This window comes from Schistocerca gregaria, chromosome 9, assembly GCF_023897955.1.
Source record: "Schistocerca gregaria isolate iqSchGreg1 chromosome 9, iqSchGreg1.2, whole genome shotgun sequence".
Classification (NCBI taxonomy): Eukaryota; Metazoa; Arthropoda; class Insecta; order Orthoptera; family Acrididae; genus Schistocerca; species Schistocerca gregaria.
Window position 1 is genome coordinate 166718533 of NC_064928.1, and position 21518 is coordinate 166740050.

Sequence of the window (21518 nt, forward strand, 5' to 3'; positions counted from 1 at the left end):
CTTCTGTAGTTTCAATCTTTTATTTAGCTGGCAATAGCGGCGCTCGCTGTATTGCAGTAGTTCGAGTAACGAAGATTTTTGGTGAGGTAAGTGATTTGTGAAACGTATAGGTTAATGTTAGTCAGGGCCATTCTTTTGTAGGGATTATTGAAAGTCAGATTGCGTTGCGCTAAAAATATTGTGTGTCAGTTTAAGCACATTCGTGTAGAATTGTTCCAAGGGGACATTTTAAATATCTGACAGTGGAATACATGTACTGGTATTGTTGTTGCTAAGAAAGCAGGGTTTGCAACTTCCAGAGGTGGTAGCCTGGGCCAAAATAAGAAACAACGTAGTAAACATGGGTTCTAAAATGAATAGCTTCAACAGAGGAGATGTGTTTCACATTAGCGAAGATGAACAAGTGCTCATAGTTCCTGAGTTACGCAGTTTAGAGTTCATTACTACTAGACATCTTTTCCTTGTTGTGGTCCATTCTACCACCTCTGATAGTTGCCTACCCTGCTTTCTCAGTAACAGCAGTACCAGTACATGTATTCCACTGCCAGAGGTAACAGAATGATTTTCGCTTGTAATTGTCGACTCGTTCGCTTCTGAACCAGGACCCTTACACCTGATTCATACATTTATCCGTCTCCATCATCCCAGAAAGTCTGTAACACCATCATCAAATCACCTTGTGTAGACAGGAATTTATAGCCGTCGTCGTCTATCACTTTGAGGGTCCGTAGCGTCGTTGGGTGAAGTTTCCGGACACGACTTCTTATACAAAATACACCCCGCTTTACAAGTCCTAGAAATTCGTGACGGAAATTTCCAAACAGTCTGTCCTCAATCTGAAGGCTGGTTCGATCACCACAGTGCTTTACTTGGCACGGTCCTACTGCATGTGTATTCCTCACGCAGCCACTACAGGGTGGACCTACAGGTTATTGTCGACTACCAGCCACAGTGCAGCTCGACATTTTTCACAGTAACAAATGAAGTGACAAATGACAGGTAAAAATCCCACGACTGACCAGGTTTCGAATCCGTGCCCAAAGGTCTAATATTCAGAAATGTTCGTCAGGCTCCACACACACACACACACACACATACACATACATACATTCATCCAATCCATGGCTGTGTGTTGGCAACTGAGTTGCGTAGTAAAACTGTCAAATTAGTACTTACCCGAGTATTTACGCACACCCATTAAAGCAAGAGTCTTGTATTGATGCCTCAGGAAATCCCTTATCGAGAAATACTCATCAGCCACAACAATCATGCAAATCAAATGGTTCAGATGCCTCTAAGCACTACAGGACTTAACATCTGAGGTCAGCAGTCCCTTAGACTTAGAACTACTTAAACCTAACTTAGCTAAGGACATCAAACACATCCATGGCAGTGGCAGGTTTCGAACCTGCTTCCGTGGCAGCAGCGCGGTTCCGGACTGAAGAGCCTAGAAGAAGCGTGCACTTAGCAACTCTAATGATACACTGCGGTATGAGTATCTATTTGCTGGCAAGTGTCAGATGTGATGGAGCTTGCACTTTAACAATAACTGATGTGTTACTCATATACAGTTGATATTCCTGAGACATATAGGGTCTCACGTTTGTCTGCAATAATGAGGTACTCTGAAGTAATCAATTAAAATTTTTATCGGTATTGGTATTCGACTGTAGGTCTCCTCTTTGCTAAGCAGGTGCACTATCTGTTGTACCACACTAACACTCCAACTACCAGACATCCACGGACTAAACTAATAAAGCTCTCTCCCCGACTCCCTGATACAAGAATTCAGAATGGTACGTGAGATAGAACACATTTGATGTACATTTGTTTTGGGGCTAATGACACGCATGTTTGTGTCTTACCCACCCAAACTCTTCGAAGTTTTGTTCTAGTCCACACCAGCTCTTTGAGAACGTTCTTTTGGCCATGGGGACTGCAGTGTCCCTCCAGGAAGACCAAAGGTGTGAGGGACCATCTCAATCATACTTATCCTAATTGCTGGATTGGTCGTGGCAGTACAGTTCACTGGCTGTCAAGATTGCCAGACCTTATACAAACAGACTTTTGTTTACAGTGGTGGATGAACTCTGAAGCGTACCAGTGAAAGGTAAATATGGGAAATGAATTGCTTGGTCACGTCATGCACACTGATGTCCTCATTAGGGAACGTGCAGAGACACTCAGACAAGCAACACAACATTTTCTCCCAAGAGTGCACAAATGCACTGAAGTTGATAGTGGGATATTTGAACTTTCATTGCGAACTGCAGCCTTCACGTGATTTCTGCGATAATGCTTAGAGATTAATGTGTTCAAAGTATGTATTTGTCAGTTAATATTTGTAGAACACATATTGCAATGTTCACTGTCATGCATGTGTAAAAGGGTTAACCTGACAATGCAACGAATAATACAGAAAATAAATAACAATGTAAGTTAAAATAATGTATTCTATCTCGTAAACCATTCTGAATAGGGTATAAGTATGTCTGTATGGACGTTTCCACCTCAAATGATCGTTCCTGCCGTATTCCTGAATATTGACCATTCGTCCTGGGACACCCTGCATTTGTGTGTAGTCTCCTGCAAAAATTAACCTTCAAAATCTCTCACTCAGTTTCTCATCTGCACTAATAAATTTTTCAGTTTGAAATATGTTTTCAGCATATGACGTTGGGCACGCTTGTATGTTGAAAGTAATAAACTGAAATTTGTACCAGGATATTCTGAGCATTTGTGGTAGCTGGAGTGCCATTGTGATGTAATGGGCAACACATATGTCTAGTAAGCAGGAACCGTGGGTTAGAAACCCAGTGGTTGTGCAAATTTTAATTGTTTCAGCCTACATCGTTAGTGTAAATAACTATATTGCCTAATTAAACTAAGGACCCAACACTGAACCCTGAGGAAACCCCTTATTCAGAATCATCCAGTACTGCTTACACACGTTTGGATGTGTCGGCAGGTGAGGGACCTGGTGGAGATGTCTGAGCATCTGGGCATGTACGTGGTGCCGCTGGTGCAAACGTTTGGCCACCTGGAGATGGCGCTCAAACAACGCCAGTGGGCGCATCTGCGAGAGGAGAGGGCCCACCCAGACGCCATCTGTCCCTCGCACCCACAGACTATGCCCTTCATCAGCGAGATGATACGCCAGGTGAGCACCTACACTTCAACCCCGCACTATTTTCCGTAGTGTATACTGTAGGCACTACAGCAGGGGCAGCCACGGTTTCGGCTTGCGGGCAGTGCCCGGGCAAGAGTGCCAAAGTACTCAGGTTCGCTTCACGCTTCTCCCACCACCACGCCACTCTGCCTGAGCGTGAGGAGGACGAAGAGGGGAAACTGCGAATGCAACGCATATGATGCGGCTTTATATTTCGCATTTCTCAAGAAAATAGGTCACAAATTAAACGAATTTTCTGTTTATTTGATTACACTGAAAGTATAATAATATTTTTATCTCATACGAACTGTCAATATATACAAGCAATTTCACAGATTTTAACACTCAAATTCCCACGTAATCGCCGTCTTATTTAGTTCACAATCGAAAAAAGCTCTTAGACACAAACATGTCGATCGAAATATTGTAGGATTTTTTCAGTCTTACTACGGAGACGTGGCAACTCTACCTGACAAACGCAATGTAGACGTAATTTGCAGTTTTGACCTAAAAAGACTTGTCATTAAAACTGGAATTAACGTACAGTTGAGTCAGCTAAATCGGCAAATGCACAAGGGCGCTTTCAACTGAAACGGCAAGCGGTCTCGAAAACAGATGTAAGATTGACACTGTCCTCAAAATCTTTATACAACTATCCTTGTAATTCTTTTAAGGGCACAATAAGTTCTTCGAACCTTGGGCTTTCTGTAACAGCAATGAGCTTAGGGAAGTGGACTGTCTTTGTCAGAATGTCTCCATTCTCTATGTGATTTTCCTTTTAAGTGCATCCCCACAAAATCAGAAAGAAGTTACCATGTGCTGTCGCTGTCTTGGTATGGACAGGGTACAGTCAAGTCCACTTAATATGCGATGTCTGCAACCCATTTTGGATGTTGTAATTTTCGTTCATGCACTCCTTTTCCCTTCATAAATTCAACATTAACGAGATTTAAAACGAGAAATCCTTCTAGGCACGCCCCTTGACTTAACCAACGTAATTTGCTGTAATGCACGAAGTTTCCACACTCTTCTTTCAGTTCCATTGAAAACGGTTCCAGGTGACAATGGAATTATGTGTGCGACTTGAGAAATTTTGCTATTCGTATGATCCTTTTCTTCATGTGCTCCAAGCTTAAGAATTTAGCGCAAAGTTTTTTTTACGAGTTTCCTTTAATTTACGTCTATGGTCACAAACGTTTTGTTAACAGATTACCGGTTTCGGCCTATAATGACCATCATCAGTTCTGTTTTATAAAAACAAAGTCCTAATGTACTGCAGCCATCGTCAAGTGTTAAATGCAAAATCAGCACCAGCATCGTCAAACATATATAAGTAACAGCACATGCACGAGTCATGTTGTCAGTAGCACTATTTTTTTATGTACAGAGCAATGTATCCAGTGTGCCGATCGCTGTAATTTTGTTCTTTCATTGTCAAGTAAATCTTTAAATTCATTCTGCGTGGTCTTGTAAAGACGTTTCATAGCAAATATGCTGCAGCTGTTGCTATGCGAACTGAAAATTCTCATTCCTCTCTTCTGTAATTCCCACTGATTTTAAAGTCTTATGACGATAGATCGCTAGACATCCTCTTGTTGTGCAAACAGCCACTGCACCTGTGAAAGTCCTTCATAACACGAACAAATAGCGAAAGGTAAACAGCACTGACAGCCGAATTCAGAGAGCTGTGCCGAAAAATGCCGCACCGCCATATTCTATGAAACCGCGTCGTTTCTAGTGTTTCCGAGAAGGACCGAGCTAAGCCGAGTGACAGGCCATCTACATCTACATCTACATCTACATGGATACTCTGCAAATCACACTTAAGTGCCTGGCAGAGGGTTCATCGAACCGCCTTCACAATTCTCTACTATTCCAATCTCGTATAGCGCGCGAAAAGAATAAACACCTACATCTTTCCGTACGAACTCTGATTTCTCTTATTTTATCGTGGTGATAGTTCCTCCCTATATAGGTCGGTGTCAACAAAATATTTTCGCATTCGGAGGAGAAACTTGGTGATTGGAATTTCGTGAGACGATTCCGTCGCAACGAAAAACGCCTTTTTTTAAAAATTATGTCCAGCTCAAATCCTGTATCATTTCTGTAACACTCTCTCCCATATTTCGCGATAGTACAAAACGTGCTGCCTTTATTTGGACTTTTTCGATGTACTCCGCCAGTCCTGCCTGGTAAGGATCCCACACCGCGCAACAGTATTGTAAAAGAGGACGGACAAGCGTAGTGTAGATAGTCTCGTTAGTAGGTCTGTTACATTTTCTAAGTGTCCTGCCAATAAAACGCAGTCGTAGGGTTAGCCTTCCTCACAACATTTTCTGTGTTCGTTCCAATTTAAGTTGTTCGTAATTGTAATACGTAGGTATTTATTTGAATTTACTGCTTTTAGATTAGATTGATTTATCGTGTAACCGAAGTTTAACGAGTTCCTTTTAGCACTCATGAGGATGACCTCGCACTTTTCGTTATTTAGAGTCAACTGCCAGTTTTCGCACCATTCAGATGTATTTTCTAAATCGTTTTGCAGTCTGTTTTGATCTTTCGATGAGCGTATTAGTCGATAAACGACAGTGTCATCTGCAAACAACCGAAGACTGCTGCTCAGATTGTGTCCCAAATCGTTAATATAGAAAAGGAACAGCAAAGGGCCTATAACACTACCTTGGAGAACGCCGGAAATCACTTCTGTTTTAATCGATGACTTTCCGTCAGTTACTACGAACTGTGATCTCTCTGACAGGAAATCACAAATCTAGTCACATAACCGAGACGTTTTTCCATAAGCACGCAGTTTCACTAAAAGCCGCTTGTGTGGTTCAGTGTCAAAAGCCTTCCGCAAATCCAGAAATACGGAATCGATCTGAAGTCCCTTGTCAATAGCACTCAACACTTCATGTGAATAAAGAGAGAGGCCAGGCTTTAGTCGACAAGCGGCTAGAACACGCTGCGCGCGTGAATACTGGTACCCCGTGGTCGGACCTGCACTACAGTCATCTTAGAAAACTACGACAAGGTAGATTTTAAGAAATTTAGTCCAGCCAACGATGATGATGATGATGATGTGTTTGTGTGGGCGTGTCACAGCACAGTCCTTTTTTACGAGACTATTATGTCTCTATACTCGTCCTCAAATATGTGGAGCCTAGGAACACTATGTACTCAGTTCGCAAACAATTCAAACAAATCGTAATAATGACTTATATTACAAAAAAGTAAATGACAATAGTTAACTTTGACAATTATACAGATGGGTCGCATTCAAAGGGCGACATACAAAATAAGCAATCTTTTCAGTATAACAATACCAAAGTCTGTGTTACATAGAGCGTACAAGCGAATGAACGGGTGTTGACGATTGTATCCAAGTCACTAGTCTTGAAGCTGCTATCGAACTGGGCCATCACCAGTATGTCGCGGCACTTACGTCCTCTTCACACAGGGGCCACTGCTGTCGCGTTGTCGTCATGGAGAGGGGTCGGTGGGCATGCGATTGGCTGACGTCTTCTCACAGCCATCTCTTCCCTGTCGTTCCCGACTGCCGTGCTGTCGCTTGACTTTACGCCGTAACAGAGACTACAATCGATAATAGAGGTAAATGATTTATTGATAATAACCTATATCATTCTCTTGAGAAAAATTAGTTCTTTATTCCCTCGAAGTAATGACTGCAATTTTCACGGGATCTCAAGTTCATTCCATATTTTCAGATATCCAGAAGGCTTTTGATACCGTTCCCCACGAGCGACTTCCAATCAGAGTACGTGCCTATGGAGTAACATCTGAGTTGTGACAGTTCGTAGTAACTGGTGGAAAGTCGTCAAGTGGAGTTCCTCAAGAAAATGTTATAGTCCGTCTGCTGTTCCTGTTCTATATAAGCGTTTTAGGAGAAAATCTGAGAAGCCCTCTTATGGTTTTTTGCAGATGATGCTTACCGTCTTGTAAGATCATCAGATGATCAAAACAAAATTGTTAAATATGGTTCGAATGGCTCTAAGCACTATGAGACTTACCAGTTGAGGTCATCAGTCCCCTACGCTTAGAACTACTTAAACCTAACTAACCTAAGGACATCACACACTTCCATGCCCGAGGCAGGATTTGAACCTGCGACCGTAGCAACAGCGCGTTTGCAGACTGAAGCGCCTAGATCCGCTCGGCCACGGAAGTCGGCTTCAAAATTGCAAAACGGAGAATTTGTAAATTTGTCGTAAATTCGTATGCAGCCAAACTGCTGAGATCATCGGTCCCTAGATTTACACACTACTTAATCAAACTTAAACTAACCCTACGCTAAGGACAACACACTCACCCATGCCAGAGGGAGGACTCAAACCTCAGACGGGGGGAGCCGCGCGAACCGTGTCAAGGCGCCTTAGACCATGGGGCTACCCCACGCGGCTACAAAATGGTTTAGACGAGATATCTGTATGGTGCGAAAAGTGGCAACTGACTCTAAATAGGCGGCCGGGGTGGCCGAGCGGTTCTAGGTGCTACAGTCTGGAGCCGCGGGACCGCTACGGTCGCAGGTTCGAATCATGCTTCGGGCATGGATGTGTGTGATGTCCTTAGGTTAGTTAGGTTTAAGCAGTTCTAAGTTCTAGGGGACTGATGACCTCAGATGTTAAGTCCCGTAGTGCTCAGAGCCATTTGAACCATTTGACTCTAAAAAACGAAAAGTGTGAAGTCACCCACATGAGTACTACAACTAATCCGTTAAATCTCGGTTACACCATAAATCACACAAATGTAAAGCCTATAAACTCAGGTAAATGTTTCGGAATTGGAGTTATGAATAACTTAAATTGGGAAGATGACATACATAATGTTGTGGGGAAAGCAAGCCAGAGAATGCCATGTGTTAGCAGAACATTTAGAAAATGTAAGAAGTCTGCTAAAGAGGCTGCTTACCGTTTGCCAGTCCGCCTTTCTCCAGAAATCTGCCGTGTAGTACGGTATCTACGTCTGATAGAGCTGACTGAAGGACAACGAAAAATTTCGAAGAAGGGCGGCTCGTTTTGTATTGTCGCGAAGTAAGGGGGAGAGTGCCACGGATATTAAAACAAAGGCGTTTATCGCCGTGGTAGCATCTTCTCGTGATATTTCAGCCACCAACTTTCTCCTCAGAGTGTAAAAATATTATTTGGCGCCCGCCTCTACAGGGAGGAATGATCATTTAATAAAATAAGAGAAATTAGAGCTCTCACGGAAAGATTTAACTGTTCGTTTCTCCTGCACGCTGTTGGAGAGTGGAACGGTAGATGACTTAGTTCAAATGGCTCTGAGCACTATGGGACTTAACATCTGAGGTCATGGTCCCCTAGAACTTAGAACTACTTAAACCTAACTAAGGACAGCACACACCTCTATGCCCGAGGTAGGATTCGAACCTGCGGTTCCAGACTGAAGCGCCTAGAACCGCTCGGCCACACCGGCTGGCCGGAACGGTAGAAAAGTAGCTTAAAGTTGGTTCGATGAACCCTCCGCTAAGCACTTAATTTTGAACTACAGAATAATCATATAGATGTAGAAACGTGGTGTAGTACCCAAAATTAAAAAGATGTAAAATATAAAAATACAAACAATGCGCTGAAACACCCCCTCCCCCCCCCCCCCCCAACACACACACACGCGCGCACAGTGTGTTATAAAGGCCAACCGGATGGGAGGTGCATTCGTCGATAAGCGACACAATGGCGGGGAGGTCGGGATCTCGTGCAACCGGCCAAATCCTAGCCTGTGTTCAATGTCCACCATAATATTTAGGTCTTGGACAGGGTGGAGAAAAACTGTGTTGCCAAATTTTAACCCTGGATAGCAGATGCCAGTAGGGACCAAAATTACTAATGTTGTGTAAGTCGACAACGCACCGTTTTCAAATTACGCAAACTTGACGCCACGCTCTCCTATTGGTCGTCGGATTTCCCTGTTGCCGTTCGTCGGTTGACGGGCAGCGCTATAGTTGTCGGTTCAGTCGCCCCCTCACTGCCACAACGTGATACGCACACGTGTCAAATAGGTCTTGCTTTTTGCCTCCACCTCACGTCAGAGCCATTCACACGTAAGCTTTGCTCCGGAGGACACTCTCGTTACTTGCCATTTAAGTGGCTCTGAGCACTACGGGACTCAACTGCTGTGGTCATTAGTCCCCTAGAACTTAGAACTAATTAAACCTAACTAACCTAAGGACATAACACACATCCATGCCCGAGGCAGGATTCGAACCTGCGACCGTAGCAGTCGCACGGTTCCGGACTCCGCGCCTAGAACCGCGAGACCACCTCGGCCGGCACTTCCCAATTAGTCATACAGTAAGCATGGCGTCAAAGTATTCGTTTGAAGAACAACGAGATACGGTTTTTGATCATGGACTAGCCGATGGTAATGAGCATGAAGCTCGACGGTTCTATGAGGAACGGTATCCAGCAAGACGCCACCCACACCCGCAAACGTTTGCAGCTGTTCACCGGCGACTTGGCGAAACAGGTTCGTTAGCGGGATATCGTGGTGATGTTGGAACACCTCGAATACGACGGGATGCTGCATTTGAAGGGACTGTTCTTGTAGTGTTGGCAGAAGAGCCAACACCGTGTTACTGGAGGGGGCCGAAATGCACGCTTTTAGCTCACGCAGGCTGGCGTGAGGAGGGAGGAACTATACTGACGTGAGGTCTGGACATGACAAGGAATGAGAATTCAGAAATCGGGCATAATTAGTTTCATACTTAACTTTAATCCATTAATGATGAACGTCGCTCTTGACGGTACATGAGTCACAATATCAATAGTAACTGAATATGGCGCCTTGCTAGATCGTAGCAAATGACGTAGCTGAAGGCCATGCTATACTGTCGTCTCGGCAAATGAGAGCGTATGTAGGCAGTGCACCATCGCTAGCAAAGTCGGCTGTACAACTGGGGCGAGTGCTAGGGAGTCTCTCTAGACTTGCCGTGTGGCGGCGCTCAGTCTGCAATCACTGATAGTGGCGACACGTGGGTCTGACGTACACTAACGGACCGCGGCCGATTTAAAGGCTACCACCCAGCAAGTGTGTTGTCTGGCGGTGGTATCACAGTTCTAGACCTCTTCGAGGAAGCACCTACAACAAGTACTCGATCGATTGTACACGATATGGGGGCCACTCATAGGTTACTCTCGGAGGTTTTGAGGGATGACGGCCAGCATCCATTTAGTTTCCACACGGTCCAAGGCCTAAATTTTAGGGTTCGACGGGCGGTTTCTGCGACGTGTTGGACGAAATCCCGACATCCCCGCCATTTATATTGTTTACAGACGAGTGCACCTTCCGTCTGGATGGCCCTTACAATACTTGAAACGTTCATTACTGGCCAAGGGGAAATCCGCACATCACGTACGTCCACGGACACCAGGAACGATTTTGGCACAACGTTTCGGCAGGCATTGTGGGTGATCATCTGATTCGGCCGGTCCGTCTACCCCTTCGACTTACCGGGGCAAATTACCTTCACTTTTGGCAAGAAACTGCATCCGGCCTGCTGGAAGATGTTCCCCAGGACATACGACTACGCATGTGCGTGCAGCATGATAGGAAAGCCACACATAGCAGTAGTGCTGTGCGCGGATATTGAAATGAAATCATTGACGGCCGGGTAATTGGCAGAGGTACTCGTAGGACATGGCCTCTGCGATCACCAGACTTCACGCCACTGTGTTTCTGTATGTATTCTTCAAGGTTCTAGTTCACCCACCTGGATGCGAACACCTAGAAAGGAATTAACGGATCGCATTCAAGATGCCGCCAGTCACATCAGGGCACTGCCATGATTCTTTAATAGAGTTCGACAAAACACCGTTCGACGTACCAAGCTTGTGTCGCGTCAGAGGGTCGCCAGTTCTAGCAAATGCTTTAAGTAAACACTGCCCTAGCTAGAGAAAAGGCCCTTTTCATGGCCGACACAATTTGTGAAAGACTTACTGTACCGGAACTAGCAGCTGTTGACGGTTTTTTTCCCGGTACGTCTTATCATTAAACTGCAATGGATGTGTCAAAAGTCCGGCGGATTCGCCTCCAGAGTGGAAGGCTGTCGCGCTACATCCGAGCGTGCGGCCCGCCTTGGATACATCGCGAGCTCCGGCAGGCAAAGCAGTCACGGTCGTACGTTTTCCAGAGCATCCGACAACAGGGCAATACCGCGGCCAATCGGAGCGTTTGGCGCCAAGTTTCTGTAATTTAAAATTGGTGTGTTGTCGACCTTCACAACATTATTAATTTTGGTTCCGACTGGCATCAGCTATCCAGGGTTAAAATTTCGCGATGCAATTTTTCTCCACCTTGAGAGAGAGAGAGAGAGGGAGAGAGAGGGAGCAAATTCAGTGGAAACAAGTAATAGTTCAGCACATAGTTGTTATGGGCTACCAAGTGGAGTAACAAAGGAAACCACCCCGCTGCCCACTCAGAACTCCAGCTTAGAAGCTCAGCCTGGAATCTGGACGCTAGAGAAAATCTGTACCACGTTCGTTCGGTTATTTATTGAATTAAGCTGTTCAGCATAATTAAAGTGGCACTTTTCCGAAACCCCTATTATCTCTCATTGCCCGCAGATCTTTTAAATCTGGACCAGTCGTATAATTTTAGAAATGTTCGTGTACAATGACTTTTCTGGAGATTAGACATCTACTCTGTAGGAATAAGCATGGGTTACGAAAAAGACGATCGTGTGAAACCCAGCTCGCGCTATTCGTCCACGAGACTCAGAGGGCGATAGACACGGGTTCCCAGGTAGATGCCGTGTTTCTTGACTTCCGCAAGGCGTTCGATACAGTTCCTCACAGTCTTTTAATGAACAAAGTAAGAGCATATGGACTATCAGACCAATTGTGTGATTGGATTGAAGAGTTCCTAAATAACAGAACGCAGCATGTCATTCTCAATGGAGAGAAGTCTTCCGAAGTAAATTTAAGATGACATGAATGACGTTGTAGATAACATCGGAAGTTGCCTGAGGTTTTCTGCAGATGATGCTGTGGTGTACAATGGAAAATTGTTCTGAAATGCAGGAGGATCTGCAGCGAATTGACGCATGGTGCAGGGAATGGAAATTGAATCTCAATGTAGACAAGTGTAATGTGCTGCGAATACATAGAAAGAAAGATCCTTTAACATTTAGCTACAATATAGCAGGTCAGCAAGTGGAAGCAGTTAATTCTGTGAATTATCTGGGAGTAGGTATCTGGAGTGATTTAAAATGGAATGATCATACAAAGTTGATAGTCGGTAAAGCCGATGCCAGACTGACATTCATTGGAAGAATCCTAAGGAAATGCAATCCGAAAACAAAGGAAGTAGGTATCAGGACACTTGTTCGCCCACTGCTTGAATATTGCTCACCAATGTGGGATCCGTACCAGATAGGGTTGATAGAAGAGATACAGAAGATCCAACGGAGAGCAGCACGCTTCGTTACAGGATCATTTACTAAAGGCGAAAGCGTTACGGAGATGATAGATAAACTCCAGTGGAAGACTCTGCAGGAGATGCGCTCAGTAGCTCGGTACGGGCTTTTGTTGAAGTTTCGAGAACATACCTTCACCGAGGAGTCAAGCAGTATATTGCTCCCTCCTACGTATATCTCGCGAAGAGACCATGAGGATAAAATCAGAGATATTAGAGTTCACACAGAAGCATACCGATAATCTTTCCTTCCACGAACAATACGAGACTGGAATAGAAGGGAGAACCGATGGAGGTACTCAAAGTGCTCTCCGCCACACACGGTTAGGTGGCTTGCGAAGTATGTAGACGTACAAAAGTGCCTACAGTAACTGTGCAAAAGCGTGGCGCCTTGCGGCTTCAACCTGTGGTTTGGCAACGCTACGAACAACTAGGTGTCAACACATGCGGGAAAGAAACGTCAGAGCTCGTGTGAGCTGTGTAAGGTGGGCTAAGGCTATCACTCTGACACCAAATTTCACCAATTTTGTGCCTAATGCCATTTTACACGTGTCTTATGCTAGGAAGGTTGTCAAACCTCGTCTTACCCAGATACACTATGTGATCAAAAGCATCCGGACACCCAGATGAAAATGAATTAAAAGTTCGTGGCGCCCTCCATCGGTAATGCTGCAACTCAATGTGGCGCTGGCGCAGCATCCACTGTCGCAGACATACCTCAGCATTTCGAGGCTGATCGTGATAATTGTGTGTCGAAGATCGTTGCAGTCGAAGAAACATAGGTTCGCCCCTTCGAACCGCAAACAAAACAGAAATACGTGGAGTGGCTCCACACCACATCTCCTCCGAAGAAAACTTTCGAAGCCGCACCCTCAGCCGTACAGTCAAGGCGACGGACTGCTGGGACTCTTTGTCGACCCGATGTTTAACACTGTGTAGCGCCTCCTCCTCAACTCGGAAGTGTATTGTGCTACCCTCAGGCAATTGAGGAAACGACTTCAGCGTGTCCGCCGTACCAAAAGCACAAACGAACGTCTTCTTCTCCATGATAACGCAAGGCGGCACCCAAGCCTATGCTCCCGAGAGGAGCTCACAAAACTTCATTGGACTGTTCCCCCTCGTTGAACCAACACCCCAGATACCGCATCTTCCGACTTCCATCCGTTTGACCCAATTAAGGAAGCAGTAAATGAATGGAGGTCATTGATGCAGCAAGATGTTGGCTCCGACGTCGACCATTGGAGCGGTACCACGCAAGTATAGACTCCGATAGTAAAGTAGCGCAAGGCCGTTGTAGTAAAGGGTGATTATGTTTAAAAATAGGGTTCCGTAGCCGAGAGAGTGGTGAATAATGCGGTGTATTGGAATCATCAATAAAAAACCCTGTTTTCTGAGAAAAAAGTGTTGCAATTGCTTATTGAATAATCCTCGTAGATAAGATGTTGTTGTTGTTGGGGTGCCGGCCACTGGTGTCAGAGCGGTTCTGGGCGCTTCAGTCTGGAACCGCACGACCGCTTCGGTCGCAGGTTCGAATCCTGCCTCGGGCATGGATGTGTGTGATCTCCTTAGGTTAGTTAGGTTTAAGTAGTTCTAAGTTCTAGGGGACTTACGACCTCAGCAGTTAAGTCCCATAGTGCTCAGAGCCAGTTGAACCATACTGGGCTACATTCCATACAAATACTTTCAGGAAGGACTTTCTGAGACTTAAATCTATACTCGATGTAAATACATTTCTTTTCTTCAGAAACGCTTTCCTGGACATCACCAGTTTACATGTTATATCCTACCTGCATCAACCATAACCAGTTATTTTGCTCCCAAATAGGAAAAGGCATCTACTTCTTTCCGTGTCTCGTTTCCTAATCTAATTCCCTCAGCATCACCTGATTTAATTCGACTACATTCCAATATCCTCGTTTTGCTTTTGTTGATGTTTATCTTATATCCTTCTTTCAAAACACTGTCCATTGTGTTCATCTGCTCTTCCAAGCCCTTTGCTCTCCCTCATATAATTTCAATGTCATCGGAAAATCTCAAGATTTTTATTTCTTCTCACTGTATTTTAATTCCTATTCCATGTGTTTCATTTACGGCTTGCTCAATTTAAAGATTGGATAACGTCGGGGATAGGCTACCATCCTGTCTCACTCCCTTCTCGACTACTGCTTTCCTTTCGTGCCCCTCGACTCGTATAACTGTCATCTGGTTTTTGTACAAATTTTAGATAGACTTTCACATCTTTTATTTTATTCCTGCCACCTTTAGAATCTGAATGAGAGTATTCCAGTTGTCCAAAGCTTTCTGTAATCTACAAATGCTGTGAACGTACGTTTATGTTAAACAATCTTCTATGAGAAGTCGGAGGGTCTGTATTGCCTCACGTGTTCCAACATTTCTCCGGAATCCAAACAGATCTCGAAGTCGGCTTCTACCAACTTTCCCGTTCTTTTGTAAAGGACGGGTATTAGTATTTTGCAACTGTGACGTATTAAATTGATAGTTAGATAATTTTCACACCTATCAGCACATATACATTACTGGCCATTAAAACTGCTACACCGAGAAAAAATTCAGATGATAAACGGGTATTCATTGGACAAATATATTATGGTAGATCTGACATGTGATTACAATTAACGGAATTCGAAAGCTAGATCCAGAGAAATCAGTACCCAGAACAACCACAACTGACCTTAATAACGGTTTCGATACGCCTGGGCATTTATTAAAACAGAGCTTGGATGGTGTGTACAGGTACAACTGCCGATGCAGCTTCAACACGATACCACTGTTCATCAAGAGTAGTGACTGGCGTATTGTGACGAGTCAGTTACTCGGTCACCATTGACCAGACGTTTTCAATTGGTGAGAGATCCGGAGAATGTGCTGGCCAGGTCAGCAGGAGAACATTTTCTGTATCCAGAAAGGCCCGTACAGGACCTGAACATGCAGTTGTGCATTATCCTGCTGAAATGTAGGGTTTCGCAGGGATCGAATGAAGGTTAGAGCCACAGGTCGTAACACATCTTGAATGTAACGTCCACTGTTCAAAGGGCCGTCAATGCGAACAAGGGGTGACTGAGACGTGTAACCAATGGCACACCAAAGCATCACACAGGGTGATACGCCAGTATGGCGATGACCAATACACGCTTCCAATGTGCATTCACCGCGATGTCACAAAACACGGATGCGACCATCATGATGCTGTAAACAGAACCTGGATTCATCCGAAGAAATGACGTTTTGCCTTTCGTGCACCCAGGTTCGTCGTCGAGTACACCATCGCAGGCGCTCCTGTCTATGATATAGCGTCAAGGGTAACCGCAGTCACTGTCTCCGAGCTGATAGTCCATGCTGCTGCAAACGTCGTCGAACTGTTCGTGCAGATGCTTGTCTAGCAAACGTCCCCACCTGTTGACTCAGGGATCGAGAAGTGGCTGCACGGTCCGCTACAGCCATGCGGATAAGATGCCTGTCATCTCGACTGCCAGTGATACGAGGCCGTTGGGATCCAGCACGACGTTCCGTATTACCCTCCTGAAGCCACCGATTCTCTATTCTGCTAACAGTCATTGGATCTCGTCCGACGCGAGCAGCAATGTCGCGATACGATAAACCGCAATCGCTATAGGCTACAATCCGACCTTTATCAAAGTCGGAAACGTGTTGGTACGGATTTCTCCTTACATGAGGCATCACAACAACGTTTCACCAGGCAACGCCGGTCAACTGCTGTTTGTGTATGAGAAATCGGTTGGAAACTTTCCTCCCGTCAGCACGTTGTAGGTGCCGACACCGACGCCAACATTGTGTGAATGCTCTGAAAAGCTAATCATTTGCATATCACAGCATCTTCTTCCTGTCGGTTAAATTTGGCGTCTGTAGCACGTCGTCTTCGCGGTGTAGCAATTTATAGGCCAGTAGATAGTGCGATATTATTAATTCCGAAGTTTCCAAAATCTTTTGGAACGTCACATCTGATTGGGCCGGTCCGTCTACTTACCATGGCAAATTGTTCGACATACCAGGGCAAATTGCCTTCACTTTTTGCATGAAACTCCTCGCGGCCTGCTGGAGACGTGGTTTGCAGCATGACGGGATGGAGAGAGGGGGGGGGGGGGGGGGGGGCGTGTCGCACATAACAGTCGTGTGCTGTGCGCAGAAATGAACTCTTCGACTCCGGGTAACTGACAGAGGTGCTCGTAGGACATGGCCCCCGCCTCCACCGGACGTTTTCCTGTGGGTATTCTTCAAGGTTCTAGTTCATCCACCAGGACGCCAACACCTAGAAAGGAAAATTAATGGATCGCATTCTCAGGGCACTGCCAGGATTCCTCGAAAGAGTTCGAGAAAACACGGTTCGACGTTACCAAGTTTGGGTTGCGTTAGAGGGTCTCCAGTTCTAGCAACTGCTTTAAGTAAACAATGTCCTAGCTGCAAAAATGGCCCTTTTCAGGGCCGACGCAATTTGGAAAAGACTCTCTGTACGCGAACTAACAGCTGTTGACGGGTTTATTCCCGGTACGTCTTATCATGAAACTACAATGGACGTGTCGGGAGTCCGGTGAGTTGTCTCGCAGGCTAAATATTTCATTTTTCCACTGGTATGTTTGGCAGGTGTTGGAGCTGCACCCGCACTCTCGCTACATCCACATCGGCTGCGACGAGGTATTCCACCTGGGCACGTGCTCCCGCTGCCGCAGCCAGCGACTCGAGGACTGGTGAGTGGGACCGGCCTTAGAGCCACATGTGAGCTATTATGTCTGGCAACTCTGCAGAGCGTGTAGGGAGTAGAGACTGCTGTAGAACTTGCAAAATTTATTCAAAATGTAGTGCGTGCTTTTTTTTTCAAACACATTAAGTAACCTCTCCCATTGACACTATGTGATCAAAAGTATCCGGACACCTGGCTCAAAATGACTTACAAGTTCGTCGGGCCCTCCATCAGTAATGATGGGATTCAATATGTTGTTGGCCCACCCTTAGCCTTCATGACAGTTTCCATTCTAGCAGGCATACGTTCAATCAGATGCTGGAAGGTTTGTTGAGGAATGGCATCCCATTCTTCACGTAGTGCTGCACTGAGGAGAGATATCGATGTGGGTCGGTGAGGCCTGGCGTGAGTCGTGCTTGGGTAGCTCAGTTGGTAGAGCACTTGCCCGCGATAGGCAAAGGTCCCGAGTTCGAGCCTCGGTCCGGCACACAGTTTTAATCTGCCAGGAAGTTTCATATCAGCGCACACTCCGCTGCAGAGTGAAAATCTCATTCTGGATCCCACACGTGTACTATAGAATTCAGGTCAGAACTCTGTGCAGGCCAGTCCATTACAGGGATGTTATTGTCTACATTTACATCCACATTTATACTCCGCAAGCCACCCAACGGTGTGTGGCGGAGGGCACTTTACGTGCCACTGTCATCACCTCACTTTCCTGTCACAGTCACGTATGGTTCACACGAAGAACGACTGCCAGAAAGCCTCCGTGCGCGCTCGAACCTCTCTAATTTTAAATTCGTGATCTCCTCGGGAGGTATAAGTAGGGGGAAGCAATATATTCGATACCTCATCCAGAAACACACCCTCTCGAGGCCTGGACAGCAAGCTACACCGCGATGCGGGGCGCCTCTCTTGCAGAGTTTGACATTCGAGTTTGCGAAACATCTCCATAACGTTATCACGCTTACCGAATAACCCTGTGACGTAATGCGCCGCTCTTCTTTGGATCTTCTCTATCTCGTCTGTCAACCCGACTTGTTACAAATCGCACACTGATGAGCAGTACTCAAGTATAGGCCGAACGAGTAAGCCACCTACTTTGTTGATGGACTACATTTTCTAAGTACTCTCCCAATGAATCTCAACCTGGCACCAGCATTACCAACAATTAATTTTATATGATTATTCCAAATAGTTCGTGCAACCACACCGCCAAAGGCCGTTAATTAAAAACAGATGCTCGATCGTGTTGAAAGATGCAGTCGCCATCCCCGAATTACTCTTCTGCAGTAGGAAGCAAGAACGTGCCTAGAACACCAATATAGGACAGTGCTGTGATAGTGCCACGCAAAACACGACCACTGCATAGCACCACAACCTCCGAATTTTGCTGTTGGCATTACACACGCTCTCAGATGACGTTCACGGGGCAGTCACCAAACCCACACCCTGACATCGGATCGCCCCATTGTGCACCGTGATTCGTCACTCCACTCAACGTTTTTCCACTGTTCAGTCGTCCAATGTCTACGGCGTCCTTTGGCATTTATCTGGCGTGATGTATGGCTTATGAAAAGCCGCTCGACCATGAAAACCCAATTTTCTCACCTCCCTCCTGTTACAATACTTGCAGTGGATCGTGATACAGTTAAGAATTCCTGTGTGACGATCTGGATAGATGTCTGCCTATTACACATTACGACCCTCTTCAACTGTCGGCAGTTTCTGTCACTAACAGACGAGGTCGGCATGTACGCTTTTGTGTTGTACGTCTCTCTTAACGTTTCCACTTCTCTATCACAGCGGAAATCGTGGATCTAGGGATGTTTAGGGGTGTGTAAATCTCACGTACAGAGGTATGACACAAGTGACATCCAGTCACCTGACCGGAAGTCCGTGAGTTCCGCGGAGCACCTTATTCTGCTCTCTCGCGATGCCCAATGACTACTGAGGTCGCTGATATGCAGTACCTGGCAGTAGGTGGCAGCACAATGCACCTAATATAATAACGTATGTTGGTCGGGGTTTCCGGATAGTATTGGTTACATAGTGTATTTTCTTTCAGAAGAGCAATCGTTTCATGGGCTGTGTGACATCTCGCGCTATCGTGTTTAAACCAGAAATAGAGGCTTTCAGTAATAAGAGGAAAAAACCAATCAGAAGGCATGTTTCGGTAACGGTCGCCATTGACAGTGACTGCAGCTCCCTCATCATTTTCAAAAAAGTACGGTACGATCACTCATCCTGACCAGAACCCGCACCGGCCGGCCGATGTGGCCGAGCGGTTCTAGGTGCTAATTCGTAATTAGCAAAGTTACCATTTAAAACTGGTTAAAATATCATGGAAATGCAAGAGATAGTAGATGAAGATGAGGAGGGAGGTACGATACTGCGAGACGGATTTGACAGCGCGCTCAGGCACCTCAGTCGAAACGTGGCTCCCGTATCTGAAGAAATTCCGTAAGAGTAACTCAGTTCCTTGGGAGCACATACCGCGATAAAACTATTCCGCATGCTTTGCAAGGTACGAGACACTTTCAGAAAGAAAGTATACTAGATTTTTATACTTTTTTTAGAAAAAATATATTTGACGAAAAAAATAAATGCAGGATATTGTTGACAGACTTGTTAACTATTTTTCCATGTAATTGCCATCTCTTTTCAATCCATGTGGTGAGCCGTGGCACAACTTTCTTTACGGCCTCCTCGAAAAACCCTCTCCTCCACTTTGGAACCTCTTCTGCACGTGCTCGTCAGTTGAAAATTCAAGTCCACTAGTGTGTGCCTTCAGGGAGGTGGTAGCATGATAATCTGATGGCGCTCAGGCGAATACGGTGGTGGTTCAAAACATCCCAGCCAGATGAGTCCAAGAGCGCCTTGGTTGTGGGAGGAGGAACGTTATCGTGCAGCAAGCACGCAGCTCTAGTCACCATTCCCCTCATTTTGTCCTGAATGCTCGCTTCGAGTTTTTTTGGGACCTCACGATATCGTTGTGCGTCGATGGTCTCATCCTGAGGCAGAAATTCCTCCAAAATTATGCCTTTTCGGTCCCAAATCACTGAGGGCACGATTTTTTGCCTGAATTTTCGGTTTTGAGATTTTTGGCAAATGAGGAATTGGTGTGACGCCACTGTGACCTTCTGTCTGAGGCGTGTAATGAGCCAGCCGCGTTACTCTCCAGTCTCAAGAGAGTTGAGAAAATCCTTACCTTCCATTTCAAGTCGGTCAAGAAGCTCGCAGCCGCAGCTGTCACAATTTTTCTTGTGTTGCTTTGTCATCTGTTTTCGGATCCATCTCGCGCATGGTTTCCGGTATCCCAGCGTTGCTGTGAGTGTCTTCTACAAGAGAGTTCTGAAGTGTTGTGGAAACATCGCAGAAATTTCATCCACTGTTCAAAATGGTTCAAATGGCTATAAGCACTATGGGATTTAACATCTGAGGTCATCAGTTCCCTAGACGTAGAACTACTTAAATCTAACTAACCTAAGGATATCACACACATCCATGCCCGAGGCAGGATTCGAACCTGCGACCGTGGCAGCAGCGCGGTTCCGGACCGAAGCGCCTAGAACCACTAGGCCACTCATCCATTGTTAATCGGCTGTCTTCAAGAATAGTATCCTCAATTTCTTACATCAACTCGTCGGTGGAAATGGAAGGTCTTCCCCTCCAAATTCGTCGTGAACCTTTGTTTTGCCTTCACTTAGCTCCTTATACCACTGAAACACACTCATTCTGTTTATAACATCTTCGCTGCAAACCGTTTTGATTCGTGAAAAGATTTCGGTAGGTGTTATTCCTTCCGCAAGTAGGGAGCGGTTCACAGCAACACAGCAAGTGGCTCGCATTTGGCGGCATTTCGTACCGACCTTTCTCACGCAGTTGTACGCTACGACGTCAGATGACTTACTACTGTGTTTGCTCTGGTCAGGTAATACCCCGCTACCTCCCAGTGTTGACAACACTCAAAAAACAAAATCCGCAGCTCGTTATGGTCACAGTACACTTATTTTGTGAACAAGCGTCATATATAAGACAGGCGAAGTATTCACCGATTTAAAGAAAAATATATTAAGTCCAGTCCAAAAAAGACAAATGCTGACGTCTCTATTTTACCATATATCAGTTTCAGAAGACGTCGATGCAAAATACGAAAGCGATTTATATACAAAAGTAGTTGGA

General features: G+C 45.4%; 1 protein-coding gene across 1 annotated transcript in view; it reads left to right on the forward strand.

Moving 5' to 3' along the window:
* Nucleotides 1-21518, forward strand: part of LOC126292034 (hexosaminidase D-like) — a 363487-nt gene that overhangs the window by 249705 nt on the left and 92264 nt on the right. Inside the window, exons 5-6 of the mRNA XM_049985827.1 lie at nucleotides 2969-3160; nucleotides 17237-17340. Coding sequence (XP_049841784.1) covers nucleotides 2969-3160; nucleotides 17237-17340 — 296 coding nt within the window. The remainder of the gene's footprint in view (nucleotides 1-2968; nucleotides 3161-17236; nucleotides 17341-21518) is intronic.